Consider the following 19,205-nt stretch of genomic DNA (forward strand, 5'->3'; position numbering starts at 1 on the left):
ATTGAATGTTCTAGATGCTGTAATAAAATTTTGTGGTCGATTGTGTCAAACGCTGCACTAAGATCTAACAAAACAAGTATAAAGACTAGTCCATTATCTGATGCTATGAGAAGGTCATTAGTAACTTTCACCAGAGACGTTTCTGTGCTATGATGCACTCTGAAGCCTGACTGAAACACTTCAAATTATTCCTTTGTAAGTGTTCACATAGTTGATTTGCAACTATTCTTTCCAGAATTTTAGAGAGAAATGGTAGGTTGGATATTGGTCTATAGTTAGCTAACACATCTGGATCTAAAGTGGGCTTTTTAAGCAAGGGTTTGATGACAGCAACCTTAAAAGCCTGTGGTACATAGCCTGTTACTAGAGAGAGATTAATCAGATCTAACATTGCATATATGTCTCACAAAGGAGTTCTGTATTTTTATGTATAGCAGGATCAATTTTTTTTTAAATTATCAATTATCTGGACATTATCAGTAAAAATCTAATGGTCAAAAATGCTGTGATTTTTTCCAATTTTCCAGGAATTTCAAAATTTTAGATCAATCAATCCACATACAGCCGACAGTTGTTACATTGCATTCTGGTGCCAGTCCAAGTCTCAAGTCACAACTCTGCATGTTACACGTGAAATACACAGTTCAAATCTTATGAGTGCTTACACTCATACTCTTATCATTGAGCTTGTAGGAGAGTATCTTACTCACTATAGTACTACAACCTTCTTGATTTATATCTAGAATTCATCCACTTACATAACATCACTTCAGACCAGAGGCGATTGTAGGATCAGAGGTTTAGGGGTGCTGAGCACCCAGTGTTGCCCGGCCAGGCAAGATAAATTTCACTGTTTGTACATTTTAACGCAATTTCATTCCCACATTTGTGAAAGAAAAGCATAACACTTTATGAAAAAGTCTGCGACTAAACCATCCAATCTGATAAATATTATTTAAATGCTGAGTCACCGCAAAAGAGGAATGCACTGGAATCATAAAAGAAACATATCATAATCCTAATTTCTGGGAAAAGACGACTCATTTAGATACAGCAGCTCCTCAACATACACATAAACAGCATGTATGTTTCTAGAGTAAACCAGAGCCCTATATTGAGTATCAAAAACACCAAAATGGACCTTGGATTTATTTTTTGACTTTTATTTGAAATGTGATGCACAGCATGTAAAACAGATTAACAGAAATTGACTTTTTCAATGCATGTATTATATGCTGTATAATGTATGTATACATTGATCCAACTTACAGCATTACTCTTGATAGATAAACCATTTGATCTTACTTTCCTACCTGAACCTGGCTCTTTTTTTTTTAAAATGAATCTTATGTCCATGATAAGTGTCTGTCTATCTGTCTGTCTCTACACACACACACACACACACACACACACACACACACACACACACACACACACACACACACACACACACACACACACACACACACACACAACAGGAGTTGTAATGGGCATCCAGTCAGTTAGCTAGTCAGTAGCACCTTGGCTTTAATATTAACACATGCACTTGACACAACAGCGAGCTTCTTTCAGTCTAGTTCAAACAGACACTGACTAACTGGGGGGTTGCTGTATTTTTGTTGTTAAAACATTACCTATCAACCAAGTACTGTATGGTTTTTACACTTTTCAGCTTTGATAAATAAAAATTACATGCAATGCAAAAAAAAATCTCTCAAATTTTAGGGGTGCTGGGATTCAATTTAGGGGTGCTTGAGCACCCTTCAAAATGGGCTAGAAACGCCTGTACTTCAGACTGTTTGTCTGATGCTGTCATCAGTTACAGCATTTGGTTCTCACTTAAATTACAAGAAACTTGGCATTGAGTGTGACAGAAAATTGTACCCATTTTTAGAGAAGGAACCAATTTGTGTATCTGAATAATTTGGTTGGTACGATTTCCTCTTTTTGAAAAGTAACAGTGCAGTGGTGGTTGTGGTGTTTTCAGTTTCTTCTCCTCAAGAGCTGAGGTAAAAATTTGTACAATAAAATGTGGTTCAACAAACATTTTAGCATTTAATATTTTGGCAAAATAGATGTAATCATTATGCCTAATCAGTGCTGCTTTATGTTAATGATGTTTTTGGTGGGGGGTTTGGATCAAGAAGCTGAGCACTACACACAGTTAGCAACAGTAACATGTAACTAGGTGGATGACTGACATTGTAGATGCTGGTGGCCTGAGCGTGAAAGCTGATGGGGTAGAGACTGCTGGTGAAGAAGGCTAGCTGGCAAACAAATGACTAGAGGTAGCGGAACCTGAACCTTTCGATGACACTTAAAAACAAAGAACAAATGCAGAGGCTGTGTGAGACTACAACACTACAACAGAGAGAGCATTTAGCAGAAGGTAGACGGACCAGCTGTGGTTTAAATACTAAGAGGTTGATTGTAAAATGAATTTCAGATGTGTCAGATAATTGCCAGCAGGAGAAAAGTATGTCACCATGTCCAGGTAAAGATAAGAGTCATCTAATATGTTGAGCCTCCTCATTCTCTCTTTTCTCCATCTTCCTACATGTGAACCTGAATTAGAATTAGTGTGCAGTCTTGAAGGATGTCTCCAATCTTAAACTGCATCCTGAAGCCTGAGGAGGGAGGACGCTTGCCACGGTAGCTATGAGTGAGAATGCACAGCAGAATTCTTGAAGTATCCTTTGCAGAAGTCTTTTCAGAACCTGTGACATATAAAAGAGACACACAGCTGGAGTGTTTAGTTATTTGCGTGTTACACCTCTTTTATACTTCACAGCATGTGTGGATATTAAATAATGAAATAAAGATGTAGGACAACAGTAAATTTTTCTCACATTGTGCATACATTGAGAAATTGTTGAAGTAGAACTAAATATATACTTTAGCTGTCATGAGCACTGTTACATACAGTGACAGAGATCTTAAAATATAACAGCAGGCTTTTACAAAGCAATGGACAGATGATGCAGCTGTATGACGTATCACATTTCACTGACATCTCTTTAAAATGACAGCAATGAAGTGAAATGCCTCATGCCTTTGTTGAATACCTGTTGTCTCTTGTGTCTCATTCTTGTCTTCTTCCCTCACATCTCAGATGAGAGCGACTAAGACACGAGGAAAGGAGGTGAGGAAGGAATCGAAGATGTACAAACTGAGAAATGCCAAGAGGGGATACACTCCTATACACAAGGAGAGAGAGAGAGAATGCAAACAAGAAACACAAATAAAAAAGGAGAACAAGAGAAACATTGGGGAAAATAGATAGTCGGAGGACCATGACACTTTCATTTATCATTCATTTATTATTGTCACTCAGGAAATTTTAAAAACCCAACTCTATTTGACCTCCTGATTAATGTAAGCAATTGCCCTATTCGTTTTGCTGAAGACAAACATGTACACAGATGTACATCAGTGACTTAAAAACTAAACTTGCCTACCATTCCAGTACATCTATGTTATCCATCCATTCTCTATACACCGCTTAATCCTCACTAGGGTTGCAGGGGAGCTGGAGTCTATCCCAGCTGACTCGGGCGAAGGCAGGGAACACCCTGGACAGGTCGCCAGTCTGTCACAGGGCTACACATACAGACAAACAATCACTCTCACATTCACCCCTATGGGCAATTTAGAGTAATCAGTTAACCTCAGCATGTTTTTGGACTGTGGGAGGAAGCTGGAGTACCTGGAGAAAACCCACGCATGCACAGGTAGAACATGCAAACTCCATGCAGAAAGATCCCGGGCAAGCCAGGACACGAACCAGGGATCTTCTCGCTGCAAGGCGAAAGTGCTAACCACTACTCCACTGTGCAGCCCTCTGTGTATGTTAGATACTCAGAATTCAAAAGTAGCAAGTTTCAGTTGTATCTTATTGAGCCACAAGATGGCAGCAAATAACTGGTGTATTGACGAGTTGAATTCATCCTTTACAGTAAGATTTTTAAAGAGTATGGTGATCTTGATGTGTTAACTTAGAACATGTTTAAGTTGTTTTTGTTATACAAACATATACCAAAATAATATCTATAAATGAGTATAATCATTTATTACAATCTGTCACAAAATGATTATATCAACATTTAATCCCAGTGGTAACTCCACAGCAATGGAAACAGATCCTTAAGTGGTCAATTCAGAGGCTATTCCTGTAACTGCACTTGGCAATTTGCACGTGCGTGTGTGGTCAGGTGCTGGCTATACTTGTGGGGACCAAATGTCCCCACAACTGTCGGAAAACCGAAAACAATGTCACTTGTGGGGACCTCATTTCGGTCCCCACAAGTTTAAACAGTGTTTTCTTGGCCATGTTGTTGTTACTGAAAAAAGTAAAAGTGCAAAAACGTTTCTTTAGGGTTAGACATTGTTTTGGTTAGGGTTAGGGTTTGGTTAAGGTTAGGGTAAAGGTTAGGGGTTAGATATGAATGGGAGTCAATGGTAAGTCCCCACAAAGATAGAAAAACATAGTATGTGTGTGTGTGGTGTGCGCGTGTAGCATAAACATAATTAGTCAAATAGTCTTGACAGTGGAACTAGGGGCGGATGGTTCCATTTCCAGAATAGATTGTGATCACCCTGTGAATAGGCATGCACGCCCCCTCAGCACACAGCATTTATACAGCAGTACACAAGGAACTGGATAATAGAGATCAGTGAAAGCTGGCAAGAGGTTAAAAGAAAATGTCGACTTCAGGATATTGCACTAAAATCCGCAGGAGTGTGCGAACAAAGCCTGCAACAGATGAAAACAGCGAGGTGTGTGAGGAGGGATAGGATGGATATGTGTGGATGATTTGCACACATCGCACACTAATCCATCTCTGACAGAAGAGAAGAGACTGCCGATAAAATCAGCATCCCATCTTGTCCACAGCCTACCTCTGTATGGTGGAAAGAGGGAGGTGTGGACGGCAGCGGAACGGAGCGGAGGAGGTGCAGAGCTCCAGGAGTGAAGAACGCCACCATCGCACGCTCTGCTCTTCTGATTGACAGGCCTGATTAAGAGACAGTAAGCCAAACCCACTCGTGAGAAACCTATAAAGCCTTTCAGCTCTTGTCTGTCAGTAGATCGTCGTCATCTGCCTATTCATCCTCTATTTGACCTGCAAACTGACTTGGATTAACCGTTCTCTTGTGTTTCCAGGGTAACATAGTAGGAGCAGCCATGTCTCATGAATGGGGATACGGAGCAACTAACGGTGAGGACCTGACAGCATCCAGCCGGCTGTGGTGAAGCCAGCTGGATTATCAGGTGTCTGTGGAACATGATAAGAACAAACTGCCATTATGAACTCAGTTCAGTAGTCATGCAGACAGTAACCTATGTTACTGCTACCATTTAATTACTTGAACATTTACATTATCACTGTGCTTTTCTCTAAAGTGAACCTTTTCTGACAACTTTAACCCTATACTTTTTCGGATCTGTTGGGTTGTTGTGACTTATCTGAAAGTTGTATATGCAAAGCAAAAAATTAACTGTTAACGTTATTGCTACAGGTTAAGCTGAAAGTGTCTGGACTGACTACATCTACATCGATACTTTCAGAAGAAAATTATGTTCATAGTACTGCTCAGCAAAAGTTATTTTACTGGATCCATTTTACAGTTTGAGTAATGGACTGATTATTTATATTGCTTCTCTCTTCTCTCTGTATTATATATAATATATAATACATCTCTGTATTATATATAATATATAATACATACATATATATATATATGTGTGTGTGTGTGTGTGTGTGTGTGTGTGTGTGTGTGTGTGTGTGTGTGTGTGTGTGTGTGTAATGATATGGTTAACCCATTTTGTATTTATATTTATAGGACCTGACTTCTGGGCAGACAATTTCCCTATAGCTAATGGGCCCAGACAGTCCCCCATTAACATTGTCCCAAAGGAGGCCCAATACAACTCCTCCCTGAAGGCTCTAAAACTCAGATATGATCCCTCCAACGCCAAAGGCATTCTTAACAATGGACACTCCTTCCAGGTGGACTTTGTGGATGACACAGACAGCTCCAGTAAGCAAATCTCAACTCTTATTGTTAATAGACAGTCACGAAGAAGACATTTATGCAGTTATTGTTAATAGACAAAGTCACAAAGAAGACCTTTATCCAGTTATTGACCTATAATCTAATTTTTCTTTTTGTAATTTTTTTTTTTTTACCTGTCATACAACTACAAGGACATAAGGGGGCTGTCATAGTATATAACATCAGTTATAAGGCAGTTGTGCATCAGGACTTTTAATAAAGATGTGTTAAATCTTGTGCATTTACTGTAAATATTAAAATTAGAAAACTTCATCTGCCTGTCTTCCTTGTGTCTCAGTTGCTGCTCTATGCGCTGTAGCTGATAAGAGTATTTCATTATCTAAGGGTCAGCAGACATCTATAGTACCTCACCCTGCTCACTGACAGTGTTTGTTGGACTTACATTCAGAGGTACATATCATCAGAAGAAAGTCTTACAAGACTTAGATTTAAGTCATGTCTAAAAATATTTGTTGTTTAGGAAAACACTGAAACAAAATTAGTTTGCACTCTCATCACCTGCCAATTATACCAATAATAAGCATCATGACAGGACAGATAAAGAGAGCAACTTAAACTACCTTCAAAAAATCTTATTAAATCTTATTAAAGGGATACTTAAGCCATTTGCACTTTCTTGAAACTGATTAACAGAATAGTCAAAAAACTGAAGCAAGAGATAAGCTCTAAAAGCCTTAATTCTTCGTTTCCCGCAGTGCAACTAAGTAATGTCTTTTATTAGACCCTCCCTGGAGGGTAAACACCCACTTCACACAGTTTGTAACAGAGGCTTTCCCTCAGCTCCAAGGCCCTCTTAATTAAAGCCTTCATTTTGACAGTATAGCAGTCAAAATTCAATAGCACTAGAAACACATACAATCAAAAATCCTATTATGTTCTTCCTAACTGAAGAGCATAGGCAAGCAAATATGTCTTTTCCTAATTGTCTCCAGTGATTCTGTTGTTTTGTCCTAACCAGCCCTCACTGGAGGTCCTATTTCTGGAACCTATCGTCTGAGGCAGTTTCATTTCCACTGGGGAGGCAGTGACGACAGAGGCTCCGAGCATACTGTCAACGGCATCAAATTCCCCTGTGAGGTACTGAAGCCACAGGAGCTTCTTCAGTTAGCTGAATTGGGATTAAAAGATGCTTACAACAACCCCCTACTTTACAGTTATTTTACCATATAAAATAAATGGCCAGGATGTGTTGTGTAGGTAAAATGGTAAGGGCGACAAATCTGTTATGTTTTCATTTTTCAAGTGGCCAGTAGTTTCAAAACATCACAGGGGACTTGAGAGAAGACTGTGGCAATGTTGCAGCTATCAGTAAAGACATTAAAATAATTAATTCAGTATTTTTTTCTAAGAATTTGGGACTTTAGGGTGAGTATATGAGACTTTCTCAGATATAATTGCAATTTGGATGTTAGCATAAATGTGTTTAGGTGCAAACGGATAAAAAAGGTAAATCTGATGTGCATGATGAGCAAATAATCAGGAAATCAGTCAGATTAATTGCCATATTATCACATCGTTTCCACTCCTTGTCTTCTCATTCACAGATTTTTACATAGCACTGACTTGAAAAGAACTCTGTTACATGCTAGTTAAATCCCTCTGTGCTGAAACAAACCTGGCTCTGTTATGTGAAGATCTCTGTGGCTTTTTGTAATCTTCTGTCTCCTTAGATGACATTTGAATTAGGTGACACACTGGCTTAATAGTAAAACACTAATTGATTTATTTATGTTGTTAGCTTCACTTGGTCCACTGGAACACGAAGTATCCCAGCTTTGGAGAGGCAGCTGACAAGCCTGATGGACTTGCTGTGGTCGGGGTTTTTCTAAAGGTGAGGTATCACTGATTCATCACTGGCTAATCAATCTGACCCTGTACTGCCTACAAGCTGTGAGAAAGTGCTTATCCATCCATCCATCCATCCATTCTCTATACACCGCTTTATCCTCACTAGGGTCGCAGGGGAGCTGGAGTCTATCCCAGCTGACTCGGGCGAAGGCAGGGGACACCCTGGACAGGTCGCCAGTCTGTCACAGGGCTACACATACAGACAAACAATCACTCTCACATTCACACCTACGGGCACTTTAGAGTAATCACTTAACCTCAGCATGTTTTTGGACTGTGGGAGGAAGCCGGAGTACCCGGAGAAAACCCACGCATGCACAGGTAGAACATGCAAACTCCATGCAGAAAGATCCCAGGCTCAGGCCGGGATTTCAACCGGGGATCTCCTTGCTGCAACGCGAAAGTACTAACCACTACTTCACTGTGCAGCCCAAGAAAGTGTTTTTTGTGCCTTTAAATCTGTAAGGAGAAAATAGATTATGTTATGTATATATCTGTTCTGTGTTCCAGATTGGTGCTGCCAACCCCCGACTTCAGAAAGTTCTGGATGCCTTGGATGTTATTAAGAATAAGGTAAAAACAATTGTCTCAGAATTCACAAAACACAGTTTTGTTAAATATACATGTGCACACGTTTTCTACAAAGAGCAGTTATTAAGCTTGGGAAACACCGTTGCTTTTTCCTCTTTCTCTACTCCCTCCTTGCAGGGAAAGCAGACAACCTTTGCTAACTTTGATGCAAAGACTCTTCTTCCTGGTTCTCTGGATTATTGGACTTATGATGGCTCTTTGACGACTCCACCCCTCTTGGAGAGTGTCACCTGGATTGTGCTCAAGGAGCCAGTCAGTGTCAGCCCTGCACAAGTATGTAACTTGCTTCACTTATGTGCTTGCTTCACCTACACTAAAAGAAACTGTTAAAACGGAACTTGAGCTCACATGAAAGCAGGACAATAGAAGGGTTTTCCTATTCAACTAAAAGTCTGTAATGTAAGCTATTGGTCAACTCGTTGTTGCATATTTATAATATTCATTTAATTACCTCAATATATGTTTTTTGGAGTCATCAAAAAATAATTGAGCTTAGGGCTGAGAGAATTTTTTGTAAGGAGGCTAACATTGTTAGCATTGTTCTGCATAACAGATAAATAAAAAAGTACAGCTAATAATTAGCCCTTTAAAAAAAATAATTTTGTAACCACAAACACAAAACTGATATATCAAGCAGTAGTAACACCAATAAAAGCAGTAGGCCTATAATTTTCTGTGTGCTGTAAAAACCAGCAAAGTGGTTGAACTTATTGTCAATACGTTTAACCATGTTGTGCTTCGGGGTAGACAAAGTGCAAGTAGTGAACACTTCAGTGGAGTTAGAGGCATGTTGTTTTCTTGTGACCACCTGACCTATCAAAACTTTGTCCACTAAGACTCGCCTCATCAACTACCATTTGGTCGACTATTCTGGCACAACCTTAATTTGCTCATAAGTACAAAAAATTAATCTCTATGTGATTGACCTATACACACGTGGACAAAATTGTTGGTACCCCTCAGTTAAAGAAGGAAAAACCCACAATTCTCACTGAAATCACTTGAAACTCACAAAAGTAACAATAAATAAAAATTTATTGAAAATTAAATAATCAAAATCAGCCATCACTTTTGAATTGTTGATTAACATAATTATTAAAAAAAACAAACTAATGAAATAGGGCTGGACAAAAATGATGGTACCCATAACTTAATATTTTGTTGCACAACCTTTTGAGGCAATCACTGCAATTAAACGATTTCTGTATTTGTCAATGAGCGTTCTGCAGCTGTCAACAGGTATTTTGGCCCACTCCTCTTGAGCAAACAGCTCCAGTTGTCTCAGGTTTGATGGGTGTCTTCTCCAAATGGCATGTTTCAGCTCCTTCCACATATGTTCAATGGGATTCAGATCTGGGCTCATAGAAGGCCACTTTAGAATAGTCCAACGCTTTTCTCTCAGCCATTCTTGGGTGTTTTTGGCTGTGTGTTTTGGATCGTTGTCCTGTTGGAAGACCCATGACCTGCGACTGAGACCAAGCTTTCTGACACTAGGCAGCACATTTCTCTCCAGAATGCCTTGATAGTCTTCAGATTTCATCGTACCTTGCACATTTTCAAGACACCCTGTGCCAGATGCAGCAAAGCAGCCCCAAAACATTACTGAGCCTCCTCCATGTTTCACCGTAGGGACAGTGTTCTTTTCTTCGTATGCTTGGTTTTTGAGTCTATGAACATAGAGTTGATGTGCCTTACCAAAAAGCTCCAGTTTGGTCTCATCTGTCCAAAGGACATTCTCCCAGAAGCTTTGTGGCTTGTCAACATGCATTTTTGCAAATTCCAGTCTGGCTTTTTTATGAGTTTTTTTCAGCAGTGGTGTCCTCCTTGGTCGTCTCCCATGAAGTCCACTTTGGCTCAAACAACGACAAATGGTGCGATCTGACACTGATGTACCTTGGCCTTGGAGTTCACCTTTAATTTCTTTGGAGGTTGCTCTGGGCTCTTTGGATACAATTCCAACGATCCGTCTCTTCAATTTGTCATCAATTTTCCTCTTGCGGCCACGTCCAGGGAGGTTGGCTACTGTCCCGTGGGTCTTGAACTTCTGAATAATAAGAGCCACTGTTGTCACAGGAACTTCAAGCTGTTTAGAGATGGTCTTATAGCCTTTACCTTTAAGATGTTTGTCTATCATTTTTTTTCGGATGTCCTGGGACAATTCTCTCCTTCGCTTTCTGTTGTCCATGTTCAGTGTGGTACACACCTTTTCACCAAACAGCAGGGTGACTACTTGTCTCCCTTTAAATAGGCAGACTGACTGATTATGAGTTTGGAAACACCTGTGATGTCAATTAAATGACACACCTGAGTTAATCATGTCACTCTGGTCAAATAGTTTTCAATCTTTTATAGAAGTACCATCATTTTTGTCCAGCCCTGTTTCATTAGTTTGTTTTTTTTAAATAATTATGTTAATCAACAATTCAAAAGTAATGGCTGTTTTTGATTATTTAATTTTCAATAAATTTTTATTTATTGTTACTTTTGTGAGTTTCAAGTGATTTCAGTGAGAATTGTGGGTTTTTCCTTCTTTAACTGAGGGGTACCAACAATTTTGTCCACGTGTGTAAGTCCTACAGGTTCTTTTGCATCAGTTATTTTCTATAAATATCAAAAAGCAGAGCAAGTTCAAAAGGAGCAATAGCTAATCTGCAAGTCATTCCACATTGTATTGTTAGACTATTCCTCACACCTGTTCTGTGTCTGTGAATGTGTGTTTGTATTTCTCATTCAGAAGTCTCATTCAGAAGTTTCTACCAGCTATGCATGATGACTCTCCCAGTTGTTTTTCTGTACACACAAGACAGACTCCGATTCAAAGAAAGTTACGGGACTCAGAGTGGCATTCGAAATAGGCAGATTTTTTACTGACAGTCCAAAGGTTGTACGCAAAGGTACATTCAAAACATGCAAATTTAGTCAGAGAAAAAAAAAATCCAAAAACCTAAAAATGAGACACTCTAGCAAACATGAAGTCAACACTAGCAAGAACTTCTAGAATGAACACATGAACAGACTAACGGCAATCTGGTACAGGAAAGGTGAGGTGTATATATACAGGATTGCCAAGGGTACACACCAGGAGAAGGGTAGGAGAAGCATACCTTTGGAAAGGGATGGGTACAAGTTAGGAGGAGTCAGAAAGTCAGTGAGTATTTCAAAGTAATCACATCCTGGGAGAAATCATTGCAATTAAACATTATAGAAGTTTAGGAAGGCGGAAAAAAGTGAGACATTAAGAAGTTGCACTTGACAATAGTCAAACTGACAGTATTGCCATGAAATGAAGGGAGCTGTGGAAAAAAGGCCAGGGGAATGTCAGACCAGGGCCATCATAGTACTGGAAGAAGGTAGAAGAAAAACAATGAATGAAAAGCCTTTGGAAGGACGACCTAGTCTTGAAGGGTGAAGTTGAATGTCCATCTGCCTTGCCTCGAGTTAAATCTCTAAGTTGATCTAATGTAGTGCATTTTTTGTGGTAAGTCCAAACCAGGAATGACAGTTTGGGTCTCCCTAGCCTACGTCTCTATTCCCCAAGTCTTCATTTGATGGCCAGAAGCTCCCATTTGCTCAAACCGTAATTTCTCTCTATCAGGGACACGTTTCTTGAGAAATAAAAGCACAGGGATGACCTAATTTGTCCTAAAAGGAAAGCTGAGACATAATTGCCATTCAAAGTGTGGATCACAGCAATGATTTGGAGCTTAGAGTCTGGTAAAGTGAGGATTGGAGCAGATGAGAACCATTACTTGAGGCTGACAAACACCTTGTTAGCCTGGGCAATCTAGGAGAACAAGGGAAGGTACACCCCCTGTCAAAGTTTTAGGATACTTTCTCATTCAAATAAAGTAGAACCTGTCCTACAACTTTTGACGGGGTGTATCTACCAAATTCGGTACACATATGCAGCACATCAGGCTGAACAAAAAAGTCAGTGACAGCCACATTCCAAACCCAGCAGGAAGTGAGCTATTTTGCGTTGAATGTCAGATTTTGCCCTTTTTTTTTTTTTTCTAGAGCGAACTCCTCCTAGGGGGAAACTCCAATTCACCTCAAATTCGGCCAGTAAATACAGGAGGCCTTAATGATCCAAAGTTATTAAAATCTTTTTGCAAAGTCAAAGGGCGTGTCCGTGGCGGCCTCTGGAATTTTGATGCTTCGCCATGAAATTTCAAATGCTGTGTAAATGCCCTGAACATGCTGCAATCTGCCTGAAACTTTACATGTATGATCAGAGTCCTGCCCTGATCACATCCATATGATGAAATACACCCCCTGTCAAAAGTTGTAGGACAGGTTCTACTTTATTTGAATGAGACAGTGTCCTACAACTTTTGACAGGGGGTGTAAAGCATGAAGAGGAATCGCTAGTGTGTCATATAGCAAATTATATCTCTTAATAGCTAGAATGTCAAATGTCAATAAATGTCAATCCAAACATTGTCAAAGTCCAGAGTGAAGCCATAGAAGTCATATCATGCTTTAGAACAGGGTGGGTCTGAATCTTCAGTGCCTTGTGTTTCACTTAGATTACACTGACTGCTGGTATCTCCACTGCACGGTTTACACTCATATCTCTTAGTTAATATATTGCCACACCATGATATAAAGCATACAAGGAGTAAATAATGGCCATTTTCCCTCTAAAATTGTGATGCTTAGTTGGCCCTCCCTCTGTAAAGTCTTGTTGTAATATCTGCAAATAGAAATACTTTCTTTTTGCAGTGAAAGTATGAATACACTGATAAACTAATGTACAGTGCAATGCAAACTTTGTTGTGACAAGAGACGTGCAGACATTGTTGAATGGGCCTACTGAAGTAAATTAAATTCAAGCCCACCAGCTAGCTAAAAGCTAAATGGCTCCTAGAGGAGCTGTTGTTTATACCAAGATGCTGCTTACGTTGTCACGCACACACACACACACACACACACACACACACACACACACACACACACACACACACACACACACACACACACACACACACAACACAACACAACACAACACAGCACACACATACTATGTCTTTCTATCATTGTGGGGACATACCATTGACTCCCATTCATATCTAACCCCTTACCCTAACCTTAACCCAGACCAAAACAATGCCTAACCCTGAAGAAACATTTTGCACTTTTACTTTTTTCAGTAACAACAACATGGCCAAGAAAACACTGTTTAAACTTGTGGGGACTGAAATGAGGTCCCCACAAGTGACATTGTTTTCAGTTTTCCTACAGTTGTGGGGACATTTGGTACCCACAAGTATAGCCAGCACCTGACCACACACACACACACACGGTTACACAAGTTCTGTTAGTGATGTGAACTGACACAAAGAGGGAGGATGGCTGTTTCCAATGTTGCATCATAATGCCCCTATGTGCAATATGGAACTTTGTTCAATGTCAGGAGGGCAATGTTTTGCACCATCATATGCACATGATAGATAACCACCTTAGAGTGTGAGGTCCCAACACTAAATTAACTAGAATAAGTGAAGCAGATGATTGTATTAAATTTATTTTTGCCTTTATTTGATAATTGTAGTTGAGATTACAAACTGTAAACCAAAATATTACCGACAGCATACTGAACAGCAAAGGAAAACAAGAATGAAAACAACAATACCCCGAGGTATGAGGACAGAGGTTCATTAATTTCAACTTCCCAATTCACCAGTCATTTGGTAATTCTGCTACGTTCCATTATCAGATACTGATAATGTAACAGCCTACAAAATCAGCCACTAATTATCTTTCTCTCTCCTTCTTTCCCTCTTCTTTCTGTGGGTGTCCTCTTCCTTTTCAGATGGCCAAGTTCCGAAACCTTCTCTTCACTGGAGAAGGAGAGGCTCCATGCTGCATGGTTGACAACTATCGGCCCCCTCAGCCTCTCAAGGGACGTCAGGTCCGTGCCTCCTTCAAATAAACACTGCTTCACCATCATATCATCCTTGTCTATTATGCTATCAGTCCTTTGGTAAAAATTCTGTCCACTTACTACCAATGAGAAAGGAATCCTCATTTTATCAGTAACACGCTAAATACACATGCTGTTTTCTTTAGCCATTCTGTAATTGGTATTTGAAATATATTCTTCCTGATAGTGTTAATTGATGTGTACCAAGTTAGTCTGTTTTATCATAGACAAAATCTTTTCAATATGGAGTCTTAATTTTAAACCTTGGAGTCCTTCGAATTTTATATTCTAAAAATAAATGTTACATTTGTATTATTATTCAAATTCCATAATATTTTAGTTACCATCGTACTCATTGAAAACACAGACATCCCAGACATCTTAAACAGTTGGCATCATTTCTGCTTTATGCAATTCAGAAACACATTTAGCCAATTTTAATTTGATCTAGAGCCTGTTTATTGGCAAAAGACATCTCCATCTTTTTTAAAACAATTTTTAAAAATTTTGCCTTGTTTAAAAATGAAACCCTTTTTCAACTTATTGAAACCCTTTCTATGCATTTGATTGTGTTTTGAGTTGTGCTACAGCTGCCAAGATTGTCAACGCTAATGTTTTTATCCGATGCCTTATTTTTTTACTTTGCTGTATCCGCATTTTCTGTCATTGCTGTGCTGACCACTTTATCTCAGTGGTCAGACCAGCAATGACAGAAAATGTGGATACAGCATTTTTTAGTGGTGATAGGTCCCACTACAGACCCTACAGCACTGGGAGCCACCAGCCATCAAGTAGCACTTTTATGCAAGCAGAATAACTTTAATCACTACAATGCTGTGGAATGCTGCAGTTCTCCCTATGTTTTCATCCAGCCTGAGGCCATGTCAACACAAATGCATGTAATCAGAACTAAATTATTTTACTTTTTGTTGGGCTTCCATCCATCTTAGATAAATATGACTTTTTTTTTTTCAAATATCTGTTAAAGCTACACTGACACATTGCACTACTGTGGTCATAAATTCATTCTGGCAGTGGCTCTACAGCACAGTCTCTTGATTTTTATAAGAAGTTTGACAGCTGAACTACCAATCACGTCAGTGCATTAAATGATGTCTGTAAGACTCACGTTTCAAATAATTTAGGGTCAGTTTACTACTAAATGCACTATTAACACATCAGTTAAATTTTTAAAAATGTAATTCTATTTTTGCAATGTCTATAGTTAGTTCTTCAGTTAACTAAACGTATATCATTAGCAGGTGTTGTTAAGAGACCAGAGCAATGCTACTTTTTGGTTTTTATATAGAATGTTAAGCTTTTAGGGTGTGTCTATAGTCAAATAACTTTAAGCCCTTGAAGTGCATCTTTTAAAACTGCTGCCACATGACAACTGGGAAATAATGTTTTGTGTGAATCTATCATGTCATAAAAGAAGTTTATCAATAAAAACATATAACTTGCAAAGTTCTCAAATTGACTTTTTTCACACCTGACTGAAATTTTCAACAGATCTTAATGGTTTCCTGGTTTAAATCTTACTGACTTTGGTGATCTCTTCAGATATTTCTTCTAGTGTCACCATGAGGTTGATGTCCTTGCTTTTGATTTGATTATACCTATTTATTATTTTATAGCATTTACTTTACATTTGAGTGTCCAACCTCTGACTTTGTGAATTACCAATACATTGCTATAACAATCATTCCATATTTTACAGAGAAAGAAACAAAGAATTTAATTCTGATTTTCAGTATGGGCTTTGAGTCCTCCATTTGGGTCTAGTTCTGTGTTTCCCAACAGTGATGGCCCATTGTAACAAATATTGGCCGTTTGTTGTCTCCAACAACACTTCTTTGTTAGTCCTTATCATCACAAACCATTAGTTGGATGGTCTTTGATGGGCGCTTTGTAAATTAACAGCCACTCTGTCTCAAACTGTCTCTTTCAGTGTCTGAGGTGCAGTGATGGATGGGAGGGGGAGGCAAAAGCCCAGAGTCTAAAAGAAAGAAACAAACAGAAAAAACATATAAAGTAAAAGCTCAAGATTCAGTTTTACTGATTTACAATAGTTTTGTAGAATGTGAAAATATATTGACAGATGCTTGAGTACATGATGTTCAGTGACTCAGAACTATATATAGCAAAATGTTGCAGAAATTAGCCTTATATGACTGCACCTAACAATGTAGATAAAAGTGGAGGCTGCAACCTAATGGTAGAAACTACTCCTTATGATTAAAATTGCACTCATTAATTTAGAGGAACCATTCTCAGCTTAGAAAGGAGAAAATGATCAATTTAGACTATAAGTCTCAAAGAGACTTTGATGAAAAAGAAATTGATCGATCTCATTGTGAAAGTCGTACACTCTGATTTCATTAACGTCCAGTTCCCAAAACAAAGGAATCGATGCTAGAACCGATGATAATTATATACAGACATTTATTAACTAATACTATGAACGAACAAGAAAAAACAACAGACAGTCAATAAATTAATAGATGCAGATAAACTAATGAACTGTGATCATCACTGGAAGCGGTTGGTAGGAACGTGATGAATTTAAAATGTCTCTGATATTGGAAAACCAAGTCTAATTTGTGAATTCCCCCATTTAGCAGAAGGAAAGTGATACCTGTGTAGGTTTTGTAGTATTGAGAGTCTTGTTGCAGGATGTGAAGGTGTGATGATCTGCTGGATGAGTTGGTTCAGGAATGCAGAGACAAGAAGGCACTTTGACAGGTTTGCGTTGCAAAAGTGTGCCAAAGTAAAAACACTAAAAGTTAAAGCTCATTGTTATCAAGAAAGTATTTACACTGTTGTAGTATTAAAGTTCACTTAAGAAAGTCATGCAATTTTTTGGAATACAAAAGAAGTTTTTTGAGACAACTGACAAAGACTGGATAACACTGGTCCTGAAGAAAAACTGATGGTTCATGATTTTCAGAGGTCTGAAGAATACACAGAGGAGCCATTACAAACATTTAATGTTTGTTGTTTAAGGTCTCAGCTCTTCTTCATATTATTCTTTTGTGCAGAAAGCCCTGTTACAGATTTTGAAAGAGATCATACAAAAGTGCAATCTAAAGCTGTGGTCTTTTCTGCCTTACATTCCCTGCTCTTAAAATTGAAAAACCCAGGAAGTTGTGTCAGGGTATTACAAATTTCTGTGCAGTACTTTGCCATCTGTTAAGCCTGAACAATTGGTCAACACAGTGCTGTTATAAGTCTGAGTCCCTCTTAAACTCATGTCACTTAATTGTAACATATAGGAGATGCCCGTGTCCAGTATTCAAAACTAAGTCATTTATTTTCAGGGCTCAGGTGTCAGTTCATAAACCGTTTCTTTTCTTGATCTTCTGTCCATCTGAAAATGAGCGCTTGGTTGGGTGAGGTCTCTTTGCTTTATCTTGCAGTCACAGACTCTGGATACAGAGAGTGGACAATTTCTCAGAATTTGCTTATGCAAAATTGTTATCAGGCACAGATCTGAAGTCGAATCGCTCTCAGACACATTTACTCGCATGTCTACTTAGACATTCATTCTGTTAAGATTCTGAGAGGCTCAGGAAATGACAGACAGTCTCGGTTTAACGTAAAAAGGTTTCTTTATTTACAGACGTTTCCAAAAACTACAACTAAGATGGTGACTACTGCCGGAAACTAAATCCTCTTCTCTAATATTCATACAGCGACTACTTGTGGCTGGAACTACAATTACTACAAAACACAAATTGCTCTACTCTTAGTAGGCGACACTTTAGCACTACGAAACAAACAATTTCTATAACCTCTACATTTGAGGGAAGGCTACGAATAATCACTACTTCAAAAACAGCTCGGTACGGGAGCTAACGCTACGAACGACGACAGAAAAACATAATTGCATCAGGTATGCTCGGGAGGGTTTATCGTGCAGGAGACCAGTGTGCAGAACCAGATGGTGGACGGCAACGGCAGTGGTAGATGGATGGAAGAGATGCCCGGAGGTGGGGGACAGACTGGGAGGGAGTCTCCTCTTGCTGAGACGGAGACAGAGATCCAGTGCAGATGGTGAGTAGAAAACTCTCCTTGGAGCAGGCGGAGCCACAACTAGGAGAAACGAGGACAGCAGACGTTAGAACAGCGCAAGGCATGAATTTACTGGTGAGATTGTCTACACAGCTCCTACACGATGTGTCACGATCCAGCATCAGAGTTGTGAGGCGTCTGGTTATATTGAGGCGGGGTGTGCTTGATTGAATGATCTTCACCTGCTCCTAATTCTGGCTGCGCGCCGCTGATGAGAAACACCTGCCACTGCCACTGCACTGCTGAGCCAACCTGAAAGAGAGAGAGAGGCACTATCTGGGTCTGGCAGCAGCCAGCCTGACAGTACCCCCCCACCCCCCCACCCCAACCTCCACAGCCGAACGCTGCGAGAGTACTGCTCCCACCCCAGTGTTGGAAGCATCAACCTCTACTATAAACTGAAGGGAGGAATCAGGTTGGGTTAGAATGGGCGCTGTGGTAACCCAACGCTTCAACTCCTTGAATGCCTGGTTTGCCTCTGGAGTCCACTGAAAAGGTTTAAGGGGAGACATTAGTGCTGTGAGAGGATTGGCGACTTTACTACAGTCTCTGATAAACCTGCAATAAAAGTTAGCAAACCCCAGGAATCGTTGGAGCTGCTTCCGGTTGACAGGAACAGGCCACTCCTGTACTGCCGTCAACTTCGCTGGGTCCATCTGGATCTGTCCTGGGGAAATAACATAGCCAA

General features: G+C 39.5%; 1 protein-coding gene and 1 long non-coding RNA gene across 3 annotated transcripts; one reads left to right on the forward strand and one right to left on the reverse strand.

Moving 5' to 3' along the window:
• Positions 1–1,147: 1,147 nt before the first annotated feature.
• Positions 1,148–5,021, reverse strand: LOC110971372 (uncharacterized). Its single transcript, XR_002597166.2, has 3 exons — positions 4,900–5,021; positions 3,066–3,197; positions 1,148–2,717 (listed from the first exon to the last, which is right to left on the reverse strand). It is a non-coding gene; the product is annotated as an uncharacterized LOC110971372 (long non-coding RNA).
• LOC110971371 (carbonic anhydrase-like) lies at positions 4,908–15,910 on the forward strand. 2 transcript variants are annotated; one of them, XM_022221721.2, is made up of 8 exons: positions 4,908–5,029; positions 5,165–5,219; positions 5,845–6,042; positions 7,037–7,155; positions 7,817–7,909; positions 8,437–8,499; positions 8,635–8,790; positions 14,333–15,910. In XM_022221721.2, the coding sequence occupies exons 2-8, from the start codon at positions 5,186–5,188 to the stop codon at positions 14,450–14,452; spliced, it is 783 nt and encodes a 260-aa protein (XP_022077413.1). In that variant the 5' UTR covers positions 4,908–5,029; positions 5,165–5,185; the 3' UTR covers positions 14,453–15,910. The 2 variants fall into 2 exon arrangements, with proteins under 2 accessions (XP_022077413.1, XP_022077414.1); XM_022221722.2 differs by having other exon boundaries at positions 4,957–5,080.
• Positions 15,911–19,205: the final 3,295 nt, after the last annotated feature.

This window comes from Acanthochromis polyacanthus, chromosome 9, assembly GCF_021347895.1.
Source record: "Acanthochromis polyacanthus isolate Apoly-LR-REF ecotype Palm Island chromosome 9, KAUST_Apoly_ChrSc, whole genome shotgun sequence".
Classification (NCBI taxonomy): Eukaryota; Metazoa; Chordata; class Actinopteri; family Pomacentridae; genus Acanthochromis; species Acanthochromis polyacanthus.